At 43.7% G+C, this 18,915-nt stretch overlaps 1 protein-coding gene across 7 annotated transcripts in view; it reads left to right on the top strand.

Moving 5' to 3' along the window:
- Positions 1-13,228: 13,228 nt before the first annotated feature.
- The window catches only part of LOC148030807 (putative LRR receptor-like serine/threonine-protein kinase At1g67720), a 59,276-nt gene continuing 53,589 nt past the window's right edge, over positions 13,229-18,915 (top strand). For all 7 annotated transcript variants that reach the window (XM_087684343.1, XM_087684344.1, XM_087684338.1 and 4 more), the window contains exons 1-3: positions 13,229-13,354; positions 13,474-14,086; positions 15,037-15,512. In XM_087684343.1, coding sequence (XP_087540469.1) covers positions 13,261-13,354; positions 13,474-14,086; positions 15,037-15,512 — 1,183 coding nt within the window. In that variant the 5' untranslated portion in view covers positions 13,229-13,260. The remainder of the gene's footprint in view (positions 13,355-13,473; positions 14,087-15,036; positions 15,513-18,915) is intronic.

An 18,915-nucleotide genomic window follows, 5' to 3' on the forward strand; every position in this document is an offset into this window, starting at 1 on the left:
CACATGAATATGACCATTAAAGAAAGGGTCACATTATGCTTAGTCATGTAGGCTTACCTCATTTATTTTGGGCTGAGGCAGTTACCACTATAGTTCAATTGATTAATAGATCCCAAATACATTACTGCCTCATATGCACACTTGTGAGTCTTTGGATATGAGGCTTTTTGCCATATTCCCAAAGACAAGTGCAACAAGTTGGATCCAAAGTTTATAAAATCCATCTTTCTTAGATATGGTGATATATGTGAGATGGGCTAATCGCCTTTGGTATCCATAGGCTAGGAAAGTTATCCATAGCCATGGTGTTGTGTTTCATGAGAAAAAGATGAATAGGTAACATGAGCAAGTCATTGAGGTGTGCAATGTGATCTTTCAAGAGGAGCCTCATATTATCGTACAATTAGCCCTAGTTAGATAGCTTGTACTTATTGTTGATGCTCTAGTGGCCTCAAATCAGTCTATTGTGCAAGATTATATTGATGATGAGCAGAGAAGATAGGATGTACCAACTCCATAGCCAATCTTGAGATGCTCTACTAGAGCCTTGCATCCTTCTAATCATTATGAGCCTAGTATGCATTATGGCATGGTGACTGATTTTAATGAGCCTTTTACTTAAGGCTATGTGCAAAGGTGATAGTTCCTCTTGAAAAAGAGATATGTAGTCTGAGTTTGACTCACTGGAAAAGAATCATCTTTGGATTTAGTTCCCTTACCTAATGGTAAATGTGCACTACCATGCAGCACCCCTGGTCACCCTAAGCCAATATATAAGGCCTGATTGGTTGCAAAGGATTTTATGTGTGAGACAGGAGTTAACTTTGATGAGATCTTCTCTCCCGTGGTTAAGATGACCATAGAAGAGACGATGGATCTGGATTTATGATGAGGAGAGAGTTGAGATGGCCAAGATCCTATATGTATCCACTATGAGTAGCTTGATGTATACCATGATAGCCCCACTAAACCTAACATAGCATTTGTAGTGGGAGTTGTGGCTCCTCATATGGAGACACCTAGTAGGCAACATTGAGATGCCTAGGGCATCATGAGATACATTAAGGGCACTATAGACTTGTGCCTTTGCTATGGCAACCAGGATACTAGAGATGTGGGCTACATTAACTCAAATTATGCATCACATGTAGTAGTAGGAAGTCCACCTCTAGCTATGTCTTCACCTTTGCTAGAGGTAATGTTTCTTAGATATGTAGGGTTGAGAAATGCACTGCCTTGTCTACTACTAAGGCTCGATACATTGCAACTACCATTGAGGCTTGCAAGGAGGTCCTGTGGTTTGGCCATCTAGTTGCAGACATCGGTATCACTATGGCTCCTACACTTCATTCAAACTCTATGAGTACTATTCAATTGGCATATAATTTAGTCTTTTATGTGAAGACCAAGGGTCCATTATCACTTTATCAGAGAGATAATTAAGGAGCTTGTCAAGATATCCATAAATGAGAATCTTGGTGATCTACTCACTAGAAGTCTCCCAATGAAACGTTATGCCTTCCTTAGGAAGATTATGGGTGTAGGATGAGATGCCGTTTTTCCTAATCTAGTTATATTCATATGTACATTTTGTATTTTATTCTCCTCACTCCCGACAAATTCATCTTTAAGTGGGAGCTTGTTGGGGGTTAAAGGTTGCATATACCTAGCCACCTATATTTATATTGTACTTACTACCCACACACCTATACATTGCAAGTGGCAGCCACCAAACATTGTCATATTTATTCTTTATTCTTTACTATGGAATAATAAAGGGAATGCACAAATATCCATAGCCATTGCTCTCTTGCTTCCACTTGAGCTTCTTCTCACTCTCGCTCCTGCTCACCCTTTCAAATCTTGTATCCCACTAAGGAAGCAAGCATAGTCTTTTTGTTGAAAATCAAAGCCAATCCATTTGTTAAGCTTGTGCTCGTCAACAAAAGTACAATATCAAAGCTATCTTTAGACAACAATTACCCAACAATTACTAGAACAAAACTCTTTTCATCTCTCCATTAGTCTTTGGGTATTTAAGGTTGCAAATGTAATTTGATCCATAGTCTTCTCTAATCAGTAGCATGATCATTTGTACGTGCTTGACTCTCAAAACTTTTATCTCCATATTCCATTTGGCATGCTCCTTGAACCATTTTTCCCCTCCATTCTCGTCATGCATTCCGATGTTGAATTGTGCTATGAACCATGATTTATTGCTTCCATGCATGCATTCATTGAAGTAGGGGGAGTGAGGTTCCATTACTCAACTAGCCCTAGGTGTAACCTAACTCTTATGGATCTAATCAATATATTTTATCCCTATGTTCCAAAGTGATATGAGAAATAGTGTACATTTTCCATTTAACCAAAATATTAGAATCCTATATACTTTTCTTGGACGTCGCATTAAAACTCCCTTACAACTATAGCTCAGAACAACATGTTCAAAAATGCCATAAAATCTTCCATTTGGACTTACCATTCATCATCACCATGCATGTTCTCTCCATGTTAGTAAAAGCTCTCCATGAAAAGGGCTATGCATGAGCTAAACTTGTCTCGCATTGGTGGAACGCTAGGAGAGGAATGCTAATCATGTGGAAGACTAGGGAGCAACTTTTGTGGGGGTTTTCTCATCACAGAAATGGTCTTCTAGGACCCATCCCAAAAGGGGTTTTCAATTCTAAATTCAAGCCACATGGGGAGTTTTATGAAATCCCTAACGATAAAAAATAAATTAAAAAAGGACTTCCTTGAATTCAAAGGTTTGCTTATTCCTCTTCTTTAGGGAAGAAAGACCCACAATGAGCCCATAGCATTGCTTTTTTCCCATAATAGAGAAAGGGTGTTTGGTTGAAATGGTACAATAAGGGGTTTTCTAAAGAGTTCAAGGGTTTTCAAGAAAAACCAAAAACCAGTCCATAGACCAATTTCTACTTTTTCTTGAAAACCTTTTGATAACCCCCCTCAAAATCCCCCAAGAGAACAAGTGTGTGGGAGAAGAATGATGATTAGTAGTACTTGCAAGCCAACAAATCAAAGTCCTCGTTCACTTTGCTTTGTCTTGCAAGTTACAACAATGGGAAACAATGACTATTGAGCTTTTAAGGATAGGACAATGGATTGGAACTGGAGTCCAACCTAACACGTATAACTTTTCAATGAGAAAGTGAGAGGGGTACATATATTTTCAAATCGGTGAGAGTGACATCATATGAAGCACATGGTCAACACTCAAGACATGACCATTGACACAACACACACACACACACACACACACACACACACACACACACACACACACACACACACACACACACACACACACACACACACACACACACACACACACACACACACACACACACACACACACACACACACACACACACACACTCACTCACTCACACTCACTCACTCTCTCTCTCTCTCTCTCTCTCTCTCTCTCTTTACATGACCATTGATGCAATTCAAGTCAATTAGATTCCCTCACTACAAATAACACAATTCTTAATTTGTTAAGATCTTACACTTTCTCACAACCTAGTACTTCAGATTCTTATCTTCATCAATGTCATAATTAGAGACCATCCAAATGCACCAATTGACAAAAATGATTACTAAAGCCCAGAGCATCATACTCTCTAGAAATTGTCCCTACACATGGGTTAGCCCTAACAACGGACATGTATTGCAATTGCTATTGGTCATTCTTTACTATATTGCTCAGAGAGTAGGAGTGCTTGCTTTAGGTGATTTTGACATTGGTCTTGGAGTCTACTAAAAGGTAGAACTTTTTGGAAACACTACAAGATATAGACCTTATAGCGACGTTTAAAGCGACGAAAATACAAACAACAAAATTTGCCCCCATTGTCGCAAAAAGCGTCGTTATTGACGACGCCATAGAATCGTCACTATATCCATCGCTATATGCGTCGCTATTTACGTCGCAAATGCGATGCATATAGCGACGCATATAGCGACGGTTACAGAGAATTTGCGACGCTGATAGCGACGACAATAGCGACGCGTGCAGTAAATTTGCGACGCAAATAGCGACGGTAACAGAGAAAAAAAAAATTTGTGGCAGGGCAGCTTGCACTATGTGCTGTATGAGAGCCATACAAAATAGTTTCTGCACTGCTGCATACAAAGCGTTTGCAAACAAAAAGAATGTATACTGAAATCATAAAACTGATAGATGAAATAAATACATGATATCGCATAAAATGAGATTGGTACAATCATAAAACAATATCACTAATACATAGAAAATGTCTACATAGATCGGGCGACTAAAAACTAAAGGTATTTGAGCTCTAAGGATCCAAGGGCGAGCTACAAATCGTCGTCCCCCGAAAGCTCTTCCTGCTGTAAAGGAGCATCAAACGGATTCTGCAGAAAAAGAAACAACATATCAATCCACCATACAATAATGCATTCAAATATCTCATGGTAACTACGAACAAGAAAGATGAGTGACTTACTGGGCCGCCGCGTCTGTACAATCGGTCGATCAATGATCTGAGACCGTGCCTCTCTGCATATCGAGTCTCAAGGTCCTGCGGATCGCGATTTGTAATGGAGTGCTGCAAAGAAAACAAAATGCTAACTGTTAGAAACATGATTGTCAGTACAAAGAATATCTCAAAAAAACAAATAAGCAAAACAAAAGAGAAACTTACAAAGTCCTCCAAATATGTCCTGTGGCCGCCACTCCCAAGATGATGTACCGATCCGGCCTCGATTCGTGCCCTCGCCGCATCCCGTTGCTGACTCCAACGTCCTGGCGAATTTGTAGCCTCCTCCCTCAGTTGGCGCCAGTCGTCTGCATCTAACCACTCGGGCTTTGGAGCCCCACTCTTGATTGCCTTGCGTGCGTCGGATCGTCTATGTGACATGTATGCACGCATGCAATCCATCATCCAGCCCGTAGAGAATCTATCCACTGCGGCTGGCACCGTGAACTCCTCGTGCAAGGATACTACTATGTACTCCTTGCTCCCCTCCGGTATGTTCCTCCAATGATCCAGGACGTTGTGCCGAAAAACTTGTTGGCACAACTCCCTCATGCGAGCCATCACCCTCCTCCCCTCATCATTCGTGATGATGGCTCCTGACCTACCATCCACTAGGTATCCATAATCCCTAGGAGTGTGCCTCGTATGGGCCCTCTCCCATCTCCGTCCATGCTCCTGGGCATATCCAGGAGACCCCTGAACATCCGGTGTACCGACGGGGGTACCCTCTCCCGGAGTGCCACTCAAAGGGGTGCTACCAGAGGGGGTGCCACCAAAAGGAGTGCCACCAAAAGGCGTGACATCTGCCGACGGCTGCGCAAAAGCCGGAGTAACTGGAGTGGACGTCCCCACAGGTGTGACAAATCCTGGAGGTGATCGAGCTCCAGCTGAATGACGAGACGGAGACACCGCGTCCGTGTCTCCACAGCAGCACCCCCCTGATCCTCCTGTAGTCGCAGTCCCTCCCTCTGGCCCAAGTCGCGAGCGTCGAGATCGTCTGCTCGAAGCTGAAGCATCTGATCGCACTGAAGCTGATCTAGCAGAGCGCCCTGACGAAGAACGAGACAGCTCCTGATCTGCTATCTCTCTGAATCTCGCGAGCTGATCTGGAGACATACGTGCCATCATCTCCTGAAACTCCTCATCGCTCATCCCTTGACTCATCCTGAAAATGTCGATACCTGCACAGATAAAAAATAATGTTAGAATAATCAATTTAAACTATACAAAGCACATTAATATAAATCATTTTTGAAAAATCCCTCTTAAAATGCATATCTTATCTACCTTTATGGAAGATCTAAACAACGAATTGAGTAATACAATTCTCCAAGAATGAAGTATTCTATGGTCCCATGTTAATCTCCTGACACAACTCTGCATACACTGGAAGGTCGATAGACATGTCACCACAAAAGAACGAGTCTGCCTCGTTCTCAAAAAATTCTACGACTTCTGTATTTCCATCATTGTTAGCCGATGCGGGCTCCAAGCTTGCGGTGGCCTCCACCCCTTGTAATTTCGATCCCTCTATTTGCATATTTTCTTCATCTATGCCTGGAACATCGCTTTGATCGTATACTCTCGCACCTCGAGGAGTTGAAGGTATAACATACCACCATCGAGGTTGTCGGGGATTTGGATAGAAGATTACCTGTTCACAAACACTTACAAACCGTCTTCAAACCATTGTGACATAAACCATGTCGTATTAAAATTAGCAAGCAAATGACTAGTTGTACCTGTTCACAATGTGTCGGCAACCCAAAGGTGTCGCGCAAATCCATCCATTTTTTTTCGGAATCTATTTCGAGAAATCCAGATGGACCTCGTCGAACTGTTGCGCCAGCTCCTCCAAGTACCACTTTGAACCACTGCACATCGAATGTTATCATGGAGAAGCTACGGTAATCCACCGTAATAATACTTTGCAAATTCCCAAAATACTCCATCTCATCCACAACCGTGTTCGGATCCATTGCTCGTCGCTGGCTCTCTTGCTCAAACCTTGCCATGACACCACAGTCCATTGTGGAGCGCATTTTGTCAATACGCTCCACCCGAAAATGCCGTCCGCGCGACCACGCTGCACTATATATTTTGTACTGCACATTGAAACACTCAAATTAGATGTAGCAAACAAATTCAGATACGACACATTCTAAACCTCTCATTACCTTTGGACTACATCCCCTCGAGAACTCCCACTCCTCCATTGAGACCTCTGTCCCTTCGCTGGATGCTGCGATCAAGGCTCCATGCAACCATCGTGTTGACATAAACCGCGGTATCTCCTCCATGCCTTCGGGATATCGAATCGGTCGGTGACGCGTACTGCGTCGGAATTCAGCTCGCGCTTCCTCTCGATCTTGCCTTGCAATCTGGTACTTAGTGAGCCACGTCTCCATGGAGGCATGGTGCAACATACAAAAGCGATTCACCTTCTCTTCCATTGAGGCATCCATTCTTTTTTCTACCCCATTTCCAACCACCACATCTCCAGTCAGCCTGTCATTGTCCTTGAGCGTCCATAGCATTTCATTGTCTGGTTCCACCGTTGGTAGCCATTGTGAGATATGCACTAACGCCTCTGACACCAACCAACCTTCCACCATGCTACCTTCCGGACGAGCTCGTTGTCGCACAAAGCCTTTCAGGGTTTTCATGAAGCGCTCCAGGAAGAACATCCATCGCGTATGGACAGGTCCAGCAATCTCCACTTCGTCCACAAGATGCACAAGAAGGTGAACTTGTATCGTGAGCATGCTAGTGGGCAGGTATTTCTCAAAGAGACAGACCATCTCAACTGCTCCCCGCCTTGCGGATTCAATAGAGGACGTCTTAATCTCTTTCTGTGAGATCCATTGCACCAAAGCCGACAGCTTGTAAATGGCCCCGCGAATTTCTGGAGTTAGGCATCCCGCGATCGCGATCGGTAGGACAAACTGCCACAAATGAGAAAGCATTAAGAATAATGGTCACTTTTCAAATTTCAAAATGTCCACGCTAATTAAAATCCATTCTGTTCACAAACCTGATATATCTTATGCCAATCATGGGATTTTAGCCCAGACATTTGGTCATCTTTAGAAAATGCGGACCTGAGAGAACGCATCATACCCATCGGAGTGCGGATAGACTTGATTACTTGCTTCACAATGCGCTCTTCTTTGGTAGACAAAACCTAGGGAGCGCGAGGAAGCTGCACTCTCCCTTCAGCACTCGACTGCGGCCAAAGCGCCTCCATCTTACCTACCTCCTTTAAATCCATTCGTGACCCTATAGTGTCTCTCTTTCCTGTGATGTGGTCCCATAGCAAGCTGCCCACATTTTTGAAAATATGCATCGGATCCAACAAGTGGTTGACCTGTAAGTGGGTCCAATATGGCAACTCGTAGAAAACTGAGAACCGTCGCATTCCATTTGGATGTGATTCCGGGTTTACCATTTTCAGCTCGTACCAGCTTGCAGCGTTCATACGTGCTGGAGATCGTCCAAGAAAACCTTCCCTGAGTTCATGATCCTCCGGCAAGAAAGCGGCGTGTCCTTGATATACTATCTTCTTCATGGTTCGTGACCTTCGGGAGTCTAACTGTGGCCCACACAATGGACATGCATGATAACCTGAGGTAACGAGACCTGCAAGGCGATCCACGACCTAGTGAATACTTGATTGAATGAAATAAAATATAGATATTACTGGCGTGAACAAAGGTCTGCTCACCTGAGCACTCTCCCAATCCCGGAAAGTCATGCATCGTCCACATGAGAATGGCTCGAATGTTGGCTGACCGCCGACCATCGCGCCTGCTCATATCTTGCACCGTGACCCCCTCCTCCCACAAAATCTTAAGCTCATCGACTAATGGACGAAGATACACGTCCATATTTTTTACTTTGTAGCGGCCCGGGACGAGCAAGCTAAGGATGAGATGTCCTTTCTTGGTAGAAAGCCATGGAGGAATGTTGTAGTTGACAAGCACTATAGGCCACACACTGTAAGAAGTCGAGCGCTGACCGAATGGGTTCACACCATCCATGGCGAGACCGAGCCGAAGATTCCTTGGCTCTCGCGCAAAGCCTGGGAAGGTAGAGTCAATGTGGCTCCATGCGCGCGAATCTACTGATATTCGTTGCACTCCATCCGTAGACCTATTCTGCACATGCCACGTTGTCAAGCTTGCCATGGCAGACGTGCGAAACATGTGGTTTATGCGGGGGATGAGCGGAAAGTGTCTGAGGACTTTTTGAGGGATGGTCTGCCCTTGCAAGTCCTGTCGATACCTGTGAGCACCACACTTTGGTCATGTCTCCATAGTCTCGTATTCATCTCGAAACAATATGCAGCCGTTGATACATGCATGGATGTTATTGTAGTCCATGCCAAGCTTTCGTAAAACATGTCGTGCATCATCACGAGACTCAGGCATGGTGTTTGCAGGTGGCAATATATAATATTTCAATAACCTTAAAAAATCATAAAACACCTTGAAAAATCCATCCATGTTTGCAATAATACTGTTAAAAAAAAAAACAATGAAGTCTGTGTGCAAGGTACTTGAATAACTCAGTCATACTCGTATCGCTCCAACCGTATTTTGCTTGCACACTTAAGAGTGCAAGCAATGTCTTCAACCGAGATACTCGGCACCCATCATATAATGGTATGGATGCTTCCTCTCTAAGCGGGTCGGATGTCTCAACATCCATGGGAATCAATGCATCGATCATTGCCTCCATCTCAGGCTCCAAGATTGTAGGCAAGTCGGGAAGGTTGTCTATCTCCTCTGGCATTGACGATATAGATGGGCCTTGCGAGTGGTCGATTGGCTCCTGCAATCCATCCATTGCACGTCCACGAACTCTTCTAATTGGCCGCAAAGGGTGCACTCCCCCTTGGGTCGAGACATCACCCCCCTGGATACAAAATTTGCCAACAAGGCCCAATCTTATTGTGTATGGTTTTCAATTAGCTTGAGAGTACAATGCATGAAAAATGCTAACTTTAAATTACCGTTTGCTGAAAATCTGCAATCGTCTGATCAATGATCTCAGATTGAAACTCGCCAAATCGTCGTACGTGTTCTATAGACAATCGGCGTTTTCGTCTAATTGCCAACTTGCATTGAGAGCAAGGACATGGGACACGCTGATTAAGATACGACTCACGGTCTTGAACAATAGGACCTTCTTCGTTTGCCATCTTATCTACATTACAACAAACGAGGCTTAAATGGATAGCTTTATGGAGATGTACGTCAAGTTGCAAGTTGACCATAAACCTTGCATTGTATATAGTAGTCGAGAGATTTTCCGATGTTATATCTCGGCCTTGTATCATGCTCAACGATTTGTTTGTCCCGGTAGATAATTTTTTGTTATATCTCGGCTTTGAGTATAAGTAATCCATTTTAAAATTAATGCGCGCCATCTATGAAATTTTATAACTATAGTAATAAAATTTATTTCAATCAATTCTACTCATTGTCATAAGACCTGAGAGAAATTATCCTATACTCAATTTAAGGGTTTCTTCTTCTATAACAATAATTTTGGGTTCATTTTGATGAAGTACGTGGCCGTATGCAAAGCACATTGCATACCATTATCAATACGTATATTATCTTAAATTTCCTTCCCTTCCCTCTCCCTCTCTTTCTCTCACTCTCCCTCTCTTCCTCTCTTTCTCTCACCCTCTCCCTCACCCTCTCGTTCTCTTTCTCTCCCTCTCTCATTTCCTCCCTCTTCCTCCCTCTCCCTCTCCCTCCCTCTTTCTCCCTCTTTCTCCCTCTCCCTCTCCCTCTCCCTCGCTCCCTCTCCCTCCCCCTCCCTCTTTCTCTCCCTCTCTCATTTCCTCCCCCTCCCCCTCCCTCTCCCTCTCCCTCTCCCTCTCCCTCTCTTTCTTTTTTTCTCCCTCTCCCTCTCTATCTCTCTTTCTCTCTCATTTCCTAAACAAGCAAAAAATAAAGTGATTTAAACATCCTCCAAGCAAAAGGGAGAGGGAGAGATACAATGCACTCTCCCTCTCTTTCTCTTTCTATCCCTCTCTCATTTCCTTCCCCTTCCTCTCCCTCTCACTCTCTTTCTCTCTCATTTCCTCTCCTAAACAAGCAAAAAATAAAGTGATTCAAACATTAAACAAGCAAAAGGGAGAGGGAGGGAGAGAGAGAATGCACTCTCCCTCCTTCTCCCTCTCTTTCTCTTTCTCTCCCTCTCCTATTTCCTCCCCCTCCCTCTCCCTCTCCCTCTATTTCTCTTTCTCTTTCTTTCTCTTTCTTTCCCTCTCCCTCTCCCTCTCCCTCTCCCTCTCCCTCTCTTTCTCTCTTACTCTCTCGTTTCCTCTCCTAAACAAGAAAAGAAGAAAGTAATTTAAACATTAAACAAGCAAAAGGGAGAGAGAGAGAGAGAATGCACTCTCCCTCTCTTTCTCTCCCTCTCCCTCTCTTTCTCCCCCTCTCTCTCCCTCTCCCTCTCCTTCTCTTTCTTTTCCTCTCCTAAACAAACAAAAGAGAACGATTTAAACCTTCAACAAGTAAAAGAAAGAGAGAGGGAGACTCACCAATGAGATATAGCGAGCGTGGGCGGCTTTTCTTTGCAACGAGGGCTCCTCCTCTCCTTCGCGAACAACGGCGGCGGCGGCGGCAGCGGCGGCGGCAGCAAGTCTCTTCCTCCTCTTCTCTCACAAAGCCTTGGCTCTCTCCCTCGCTCTCGCTCTCAAAAGGCGAAGAAAAGAAAATGAAAACGGCGCTCTGGTTTCGGCCGCGCTTTTTTTCCCTGCGGCGTCGCAATTGGCGTCGCAAATGTGACGCATATAGCGACGCCAATTGCGACGCCTATAGCGACGCCGATATCCGCCGTCGCTAATCGGCGTCGCTATTGCCCCATTCCCTTGTAGTGAAAAGAGAAAGCATTATGGATACATGTCATGTATAATTTGAAATTGGTTATATATATTTGACTTGGTTGACCAATCTCCACTTTTTGTAAGCATGTGTGATCATTTATTAATATACCATGCTAATGAAGTCAAGATTACTTACTTGATGGTAGAGCTAACAAGCACCACATACTCAAGCTTTGATACTTTCTTGTATTTTCCTCAAAAACATATAAATGTCACCTTCAATATACTAACATGTACACATCATCACTTTTTAGAAGGGTTTAAATCAATCGGACAAAAAGTCTCCCTTTAAAATTAAGGGGATGTTAGTACAATAGACTGAAAACCTTTTCTCTTTTCTTTGTTTTGATACAAAAGAAAATTTAAAAGTTATGTATGTGTTTTTAAAAAAATCAACATATCCATAATAGACCACATTAAACAATACTTACAAGTTATACCATCAACATGCCCAAAGCTAATGTAAGAGCCCCATCATGCTCGCGCCAATGCTCTCAATTTTAATAGCAACATTTTCCTCCCCTAGTACTAACATTTTGGTCTCCGTGTCAATTTGCATAGTTTGAAAGACACGATTACTCATTCTTTACCACCTTAAGCTTCCCTTTAGCACACCCATTTTTGCTTGGGTTTGAGGGGTGACTATGGGGGAAGCAAGCACTAGTAGCCCTCGATGTGACCAATGGCTAGTAGGGGGAGTGAGGTTCCATTCCCCAACTAGTCCTAGGTGCAACCCAATTCTTATAGGTCTAATCAATCTACTGTGTCCCTATGTTCCAAAGTGATATGATGAAATACTATACATTTTCCATTGAGCCAAAATATTAGAATCCTATTCACTTTTCTTGGACGTTGTATTAAAATTATAGCTTGGAACAACATGTAAACAAATCATAATTGGCAGCATGCAACCAATGCTAGAAAAACTTCCATTTGGATTTAACATTCATGACTACCATGCATAAACTTCTCTCCACGTTAGTGGAAGCTCTCCATGAAGAAGACTACGAAGAGGAAAGGGAGCTAAACATGTCTTACACCAATGCCAAAAAATCTTCCATTTGGATTTAGCATTCATGACTACCATGCATAAACTTCTCTTCACATTAGTGGAAGCTCTCTGTGAAGAAGACTAGGAAGAGGAAAGGGAGGTAAACATGTCCTACATTGTGGAAGGGTAGGAAAGGAATTCTATTAATGCTAATTAGGTGGAAGACTAGACAACTGTTTTTGTGGGGTTTTTCTCACAGAAATAGTCTTGTAGAAAGGACCCACTCCAAAAGACCCATAGCCTTGCTTTTTCCCCATAATAGAGAAGGGGTTTTGGGTTGAAACACCAAGACTGATTGTTAATAGTACTTGCAAGCCAATGAATTAAAGGCCTCATCCACTTTTGCAAGTTGCATTTGAAAAACTAGTACCTATCTTTTCAAATGTGAAAGTGAAATGTGAGAGTGATGTCATATGGAGTGCTTGATCAAGACTCAAGGCATGACCATCGACACAATTCAAGTCAATTAGATTCATTCACCCACTCACATGCACTCACATGCACTCACATGCACCGGCTTCCCCCCCACTTCTTCAAGTAGATAAAGTAGCACTAATTTACTTGCTGAAGTCCCATTTTTTTTTCTAGGAAATCAAGTAAAGTAACTCAGCCATGCTCGTAGTGACCTCACTCCGTTGACCTGTTCAGATGGACCCAAGTGTGGCATGGCCGTAAACCTCAATAGAAAGCTTCCTCGCTCCCCAGAGGGAGCTTGATATTTGTTAATGCACAGTCGCGGTGGTCGCTTCGACAGCACTAGCTGCCGTGTGATCGTGACCATGCATTGCTTCTACAGCATTCTGCTACTGCAGCTGGTCTTAGCTGGATCTTCATGGTCCTCCGGCTCGGGCGTCACAGCACAAACGACCGCAGGCAAGTGTGCGGGCGGGGCTCCTTAATATTGACTACACTCTCAGCATAATCCTCAACGAGGAAGATGATGATCTTACTACTTAGACTTTCGGCGTAATATCAGTGCTGTTTCGATGCAGGCTTTGTGAGCATCGACTGCGGCTCGAACGCGACCACAAGCTACCAGGATGTGCTGGGGATTGAGTGGACGCCGGATGGGATGCTATTCAGCAGTGGTGCGATGGGAGCGGGCGGCCCCTCCCTGGGGAATATCAGCAGGACGGCCTCGGTGGGAGGGCAAAGCAACTGGCCGATGTACAGCACGATGCGCTATTTCCCGGAAACCACCAACCACAGCAAGTACTGCTACTCGCTGGCTGTGAGCCAGGGCACCACGTATCTGGTGCGGGCCACCTTCTGGATGGGCGAGAGGCCGCTGTACAGCGTGCTCAACTCCAGCCGCATCAGCTTCAAGCTCCTGGCCGGGGCGGACTTCTGGGACGACGTCATCATCGACTTCCCTCAGAGCATGCACTTGCTCTCGGAGATTTACGTGCCCGCCTTGTCCAGTCGCCTCGACGTCTGCGTCGCCCCCGATAGCGCTACCCGCGACCCCCCTTTCATCTCCAGCCTGGAGCTCCGACCCCTCCCCGCCACCCTGCTGCCCGTGGAGTACATCGTCAATACCACGAAGGCCCTCGTCCTCTCTCGGCGCGTCAATTATGGCGTTGCCCCAACCGAAGAAGACGTCAGGTCGTATCTCTATATAAACCTCTATCGCTTTACCAACATCCATTGATATAGTTGGTGCGTATGAACGATTACAATAAGGCTCCTCACACACCGTCAGCCACCCCCACCCACACACCATTACGTCACACATCATGGACAGATCTGCCCCCATTACACAAGGACAAGGTGCGATGTATGTTCATGTGTTGAAGTACGTAACTCACAACATAGAGGCCGAGCAATCCTTGTTATCCATGTCAAAACATCAATCCTCGAACAAGGGCATGATGTTTCCGTATTTGTGGCGAAACTTGAGAAAGTTTTAGAGATTCATGGTTTGAGGATGCAAATCTATATTGAGAAGTGGTCCTTTTAATGCCTAGCAAGTTCATTCATATCTTTTGCTAGCCATGTGGAGTCCATCACTCACCAACACCTTCTAGCACAATACCGGGCAAGGCAATGCATTGGGCCTTTGCAACAACCTTGATGTTTAGCTATCCTTACTACCTAGCAAGCTCACATCAAAAGCACCCACTTGTGATAATTACTCAATGAGAGTGTATTTATGAGAAAAGCCAATAGATTCTTTATGCCCCACTTGAGTTTGAAACAGAATGAAAATTTGCAAGAGAAACAAAAGTCTCCTTAATCACTAAAATAGGTACCCTAAACTCATACTAAAACTAGGAGTTAAAATGCAATGTTACACTATTGTGTATATCTTCCATAAAGATCATGTGCAAAGAGTGCATGTTTTACAAATAGATGTACGCATTTAGAAAATAAGACATCTCAATGTTTATTTAGGTTACGATGCCTTAAAACTCTAATATAGGCATGCATGGGCTATTTTCTACTCCTACTTTGTAGATGCAAAGAGTGCATGGCTTACAAACAGCCACGTCATACATATAGAACACAAGAAATTTGTGCATATATTCACTCATTGATGTCGAAGTTTGTTTCAGGTATCCTGACGACACTTTTGATCGAATTTGGACCCCCAATAGTGGCCAACCAAACCTTGAAACCTTGTCATTGGTGGGGAATAATATTTCAGATGAACCGCCAATGAAGGTACTTCAATCATCCTATGTGAGCAAGTGGCCTACGGGATTCGTATTTAACTTTGCAGCACGGCCTAGCACCACATACCGCATCAACTTCTACTTTTCGGAGATCGATTCGAGGGTGAATGCATCAGGCCAAAGGGTGTTCGACATCTTTGTCAACTCGAATTTCATTAATAACCAGACGGATGTTTTCGCTGAGACTGGTTCACGAGGAGTGCTTGAGCTATGTTTCACTTTCATGAATGAAGGATCCAATATGACCATCAAGTTCTCAAGGTCTCCCGATTCCCTATTTCCCCCGTTTGTAGCGGCTCTAGAGGTATTTCGAGTTTTTCACAACGTTGTGTCAAGCGGAACTTCTCCCCAGGATGGTATGCATCAAATAACCCTTTTCTCCCTCGCTAGTTGAATTTCGTAAGAGAATGTTCGCTTCATAGGCACGGAAAGCCGATTTCAAAAAATGTTGAGTCGCGTGGTTTGTGCGGATGACTCTTTCCTTCAATACAAAGTGATATAAAACAAACGTGTTTTCTCTTGTAGACAACTTTTCACAAGGATGGGTTGGGAGGTAAAGGGATTAGTTAACTTGTGTGTTCACTGATGTTCTTTTCAAAACTTACATTAGCACAGAACAATATCAAAGCCCAGAGAGAGAGAGAGAGAGAGAGAGAGAGGGGGGGTTGATAAAGGGACTTATGCATACATACATAACCATCTCTCTTCAAAGACATTGCGTGTCTCTTCATGCCACACCTAATACAAGTTTGGACATTGTTGAAGGAAGCATACGGCCTTTGTGAATGAAACTAAAAGTACTGGAGTAAGGGAAATATAGAGGATCGTGTGTCACTTCTCTCACTTGAAACTGCAACCTAAGCAGCAGCGGTCCCCTAAAGAGATCCGCCATTCTTGTTCATATATGTACATGGAGGTTGAGCCTCTTGTAAAGACGATCTAAGAATGTTGAAAACATAATTGGAGCATTGCCATCTTGTGGGTTTTTCTTTAAAGATTATGCTAGGTGAAGAGGAAGAACGGAAGAGCAACACATGAAAGGCAAAAAGCATATTAGTAGCAGGATATGAACTTGCTTTACTAAAAAATCTAGTTATCTTCAAGTGATTGAAGTTAGTGACTATATCTGGGGTTTGTTCACCTTCCACTTGAGAGTATTTTTAGGGTTTCTTACCTATTTACAGCACACTTGTCAGTTGGTCGCTGTCGCTTCCTTGCTTGCTTCTCACTTGTAGCAATAGAAGAAGATTGAAGTGCGTGGAGGGTAAGGGGGCCTATCGCTGCAATCTTAGGTAGAGAGAGAGTGTGTATCGCTATTTCGCTTGTAAATTCACTCTTTGGCTGTCATCTCTCACATGGTATCATTACCTGTTTACTGCGAGCATGCTGCACATCTTCAGCGGCTTCTCCCTCTCTTGCCATAGATGTGTTTACAGCCTATAGCCCTTCGCCCTACTCTCTAGTTGTTTGCCCCACCATCCTCTCCAACCCTTTGCCTTGTTGTTGTTACCGTGCTTTCACCCTTTCTCAGCATCAAACATCTTTCCTAACCCTTCATTCTATAGATGTCTCTACCTGTGATAGCTGCTTGTACATCCTTTGAGTTTCTATCTTGACATCTATGCTTTGACAATTTATTTTCGTCTTAGTTGCTCTGCCAATCTATTGGTTGAAGGCTCACACCATACAATTTATGACATGCTATTAGAGTTGCACCATTTTGATAGAGGCTGGTTGTGGAGGTTGAAGTGAAGGAGGACAAAGCTCTCCCATTCCCTCACTCTTTGCCTTGAATAATGCTTATGGAGGCACCGGAAGCAAGGCATAGCAAAAATCTTCGATTGTTGTGAGTTTTGATGGACAAGCAGAATGGTGTAGAAACTGGAGCTGATTCGAGGGAGAAGGTATAACTAGCATGGGACTTGTAGTATCCTAACTTGAGCCAAGTGTGAATTTGTGAATCCCTACAAGCTAAATCGAGAGCTAGAGTGCACATGATATGCATAAGTATCATTGGAATATCTCAAGGCACACAAAGTACTCTTCCAATGAGATACATGATCTTTAACGAAGCATTATGAAAGTATGGATGTGCAATAAGCAAGGTCGAGTTAGGAATAGGTGAGCCAAAGCAACTTACTCATGACCTATTTGTAAGAAGTCTCATCATGGAGCATAGCATCCAAATTCTTGGTCAGTTTAAGTCTCTGATCAAATGAAGTGGCTACTAAAATGATACGATTGGGAAAATATCGAGCAACCAGCAGTAAGGCATACTTTTGCATTGACACAAAAGCACTATTATATGTTGGACAATCTCCACACCCAAAAAAGTAAGACAATCGATTGAGGTTAGTTATCCCAAAGATTAGAAGCAATCGTGCTTGAATGGATTGAATTTTTGAAGAATGATAACCTATGATGATAGGATCATCCACCCAGAGCACAATGTGGTAAATCCCCTTGGAATCCTTGAATATGTACAAATTGAGTTCAAACATAGAGGCTTGGAAAGACCAGTTTTCCTTGAAGAAAACCTATTTGTCATGCCTTGTCATCTCCTGTTGCTGCTTGTGACTGCCTGCCTCTGAGCCTCAGTCTGAGTAAGACGAGGACATTAGGAGCTTTGACATGTCTGGCGAAAGAGATGGCCCTATTTGAGGATATGCATTCCCCTCAATTGTCGGCTTCCCATGTGCACTTCTAGATTAGTTTTTGCATTTCCCGATCTGTCTCCACCTATCGGACATTGTCTATGCTAGTTGGGATTTTTCTGCGGCGGCCACTTGATATTTTTTTGGCCTTTTTGTGCAGTGTAACCAGCATTAAATGTTGGTTGGCCAGCATTTATGACACCTCAGAGGTAGGTCGGTATGGCTATATATAGTCAGTCCCCCCACTTGGTAGTTATTTATCCTCTCTAGTCTTTTGTCCTCCTTGGCTGTGCACACTCCAACACTCCGTCTCCTTTGTGCTTGGTGCCACCATCATCATCAATTTGATCTGGTGCTCTCACTGATGTTGTGGGCTGCGTGCAGGGACTGATCAGTCTCCTTCCGTTGTCCCGTTTGTATCAACATTCTTCCTTGTTTAGTGCAGATTTCATTCTTCTTTTCTTGCAGTCTCTCTCTCTCTTCCTTTGTCTTTGTATTTCCGTTTCTTTCCGTCGCGCACGCTCACATGGTATCAGAGCATGGTATCATTATCTGAGAGAGATACAAAGGTGAGGAGACCATTCACATCCAAAATGTAGGCATACATCCTTGCGTTTGCTGAAAATGCCAGCTATATTGTGTGTGGGCAACATCATCTGGTGGCCAAGTGTCAACATCCAGTGGATTGTGACATCATTAGGAGGCCAAGTGACATCATGCAAGTGTAGGTGATTGCTTCCAGGCATTAGGCATCTCCATCATGCAACCCTTTGGGTGGTGGCAATGGCCTTCACAGTCAAACACAACATTTGTCGAGGAGATTACAATATATTGATTAGCGCTTTGTGCTTGTGAATCCTTCTATGTGCAAAGAGGAAGACGTCTTTCCTATTTACATGCTTTGATGACTCAAATGGGGATTGTCATTCTCGACACTCTTCTGAGCGGAGATGTGATTATTATTGCGAATATCATCGGAGGGAGGACTCTCCTATTTGTACTTGTCTTGAAACTAGCCTTGCTTCTCGGAGAGGATGGTAATTCTTGATGAAGCACTTGATTACAATAATCAGAAAATCATTACAAATTGAAATGCACACTTTAT

Source organism: Lygodium microphyllum, chromosome 9 (genome assembly GCF_053477565.2).
Source record: "Lygodium microphyllum isolate KBCC chromosome 9, Lygodium_microphyllum_v1.1.10, whole genome shotgun sequence".
Lineage (NCBI taxonomy): Eukaryota > Viridiplantae > Streptophyta > Polypodiopsida > Schizaeales > Lygodiaceae > Lygodium > Lygodium microphyllum.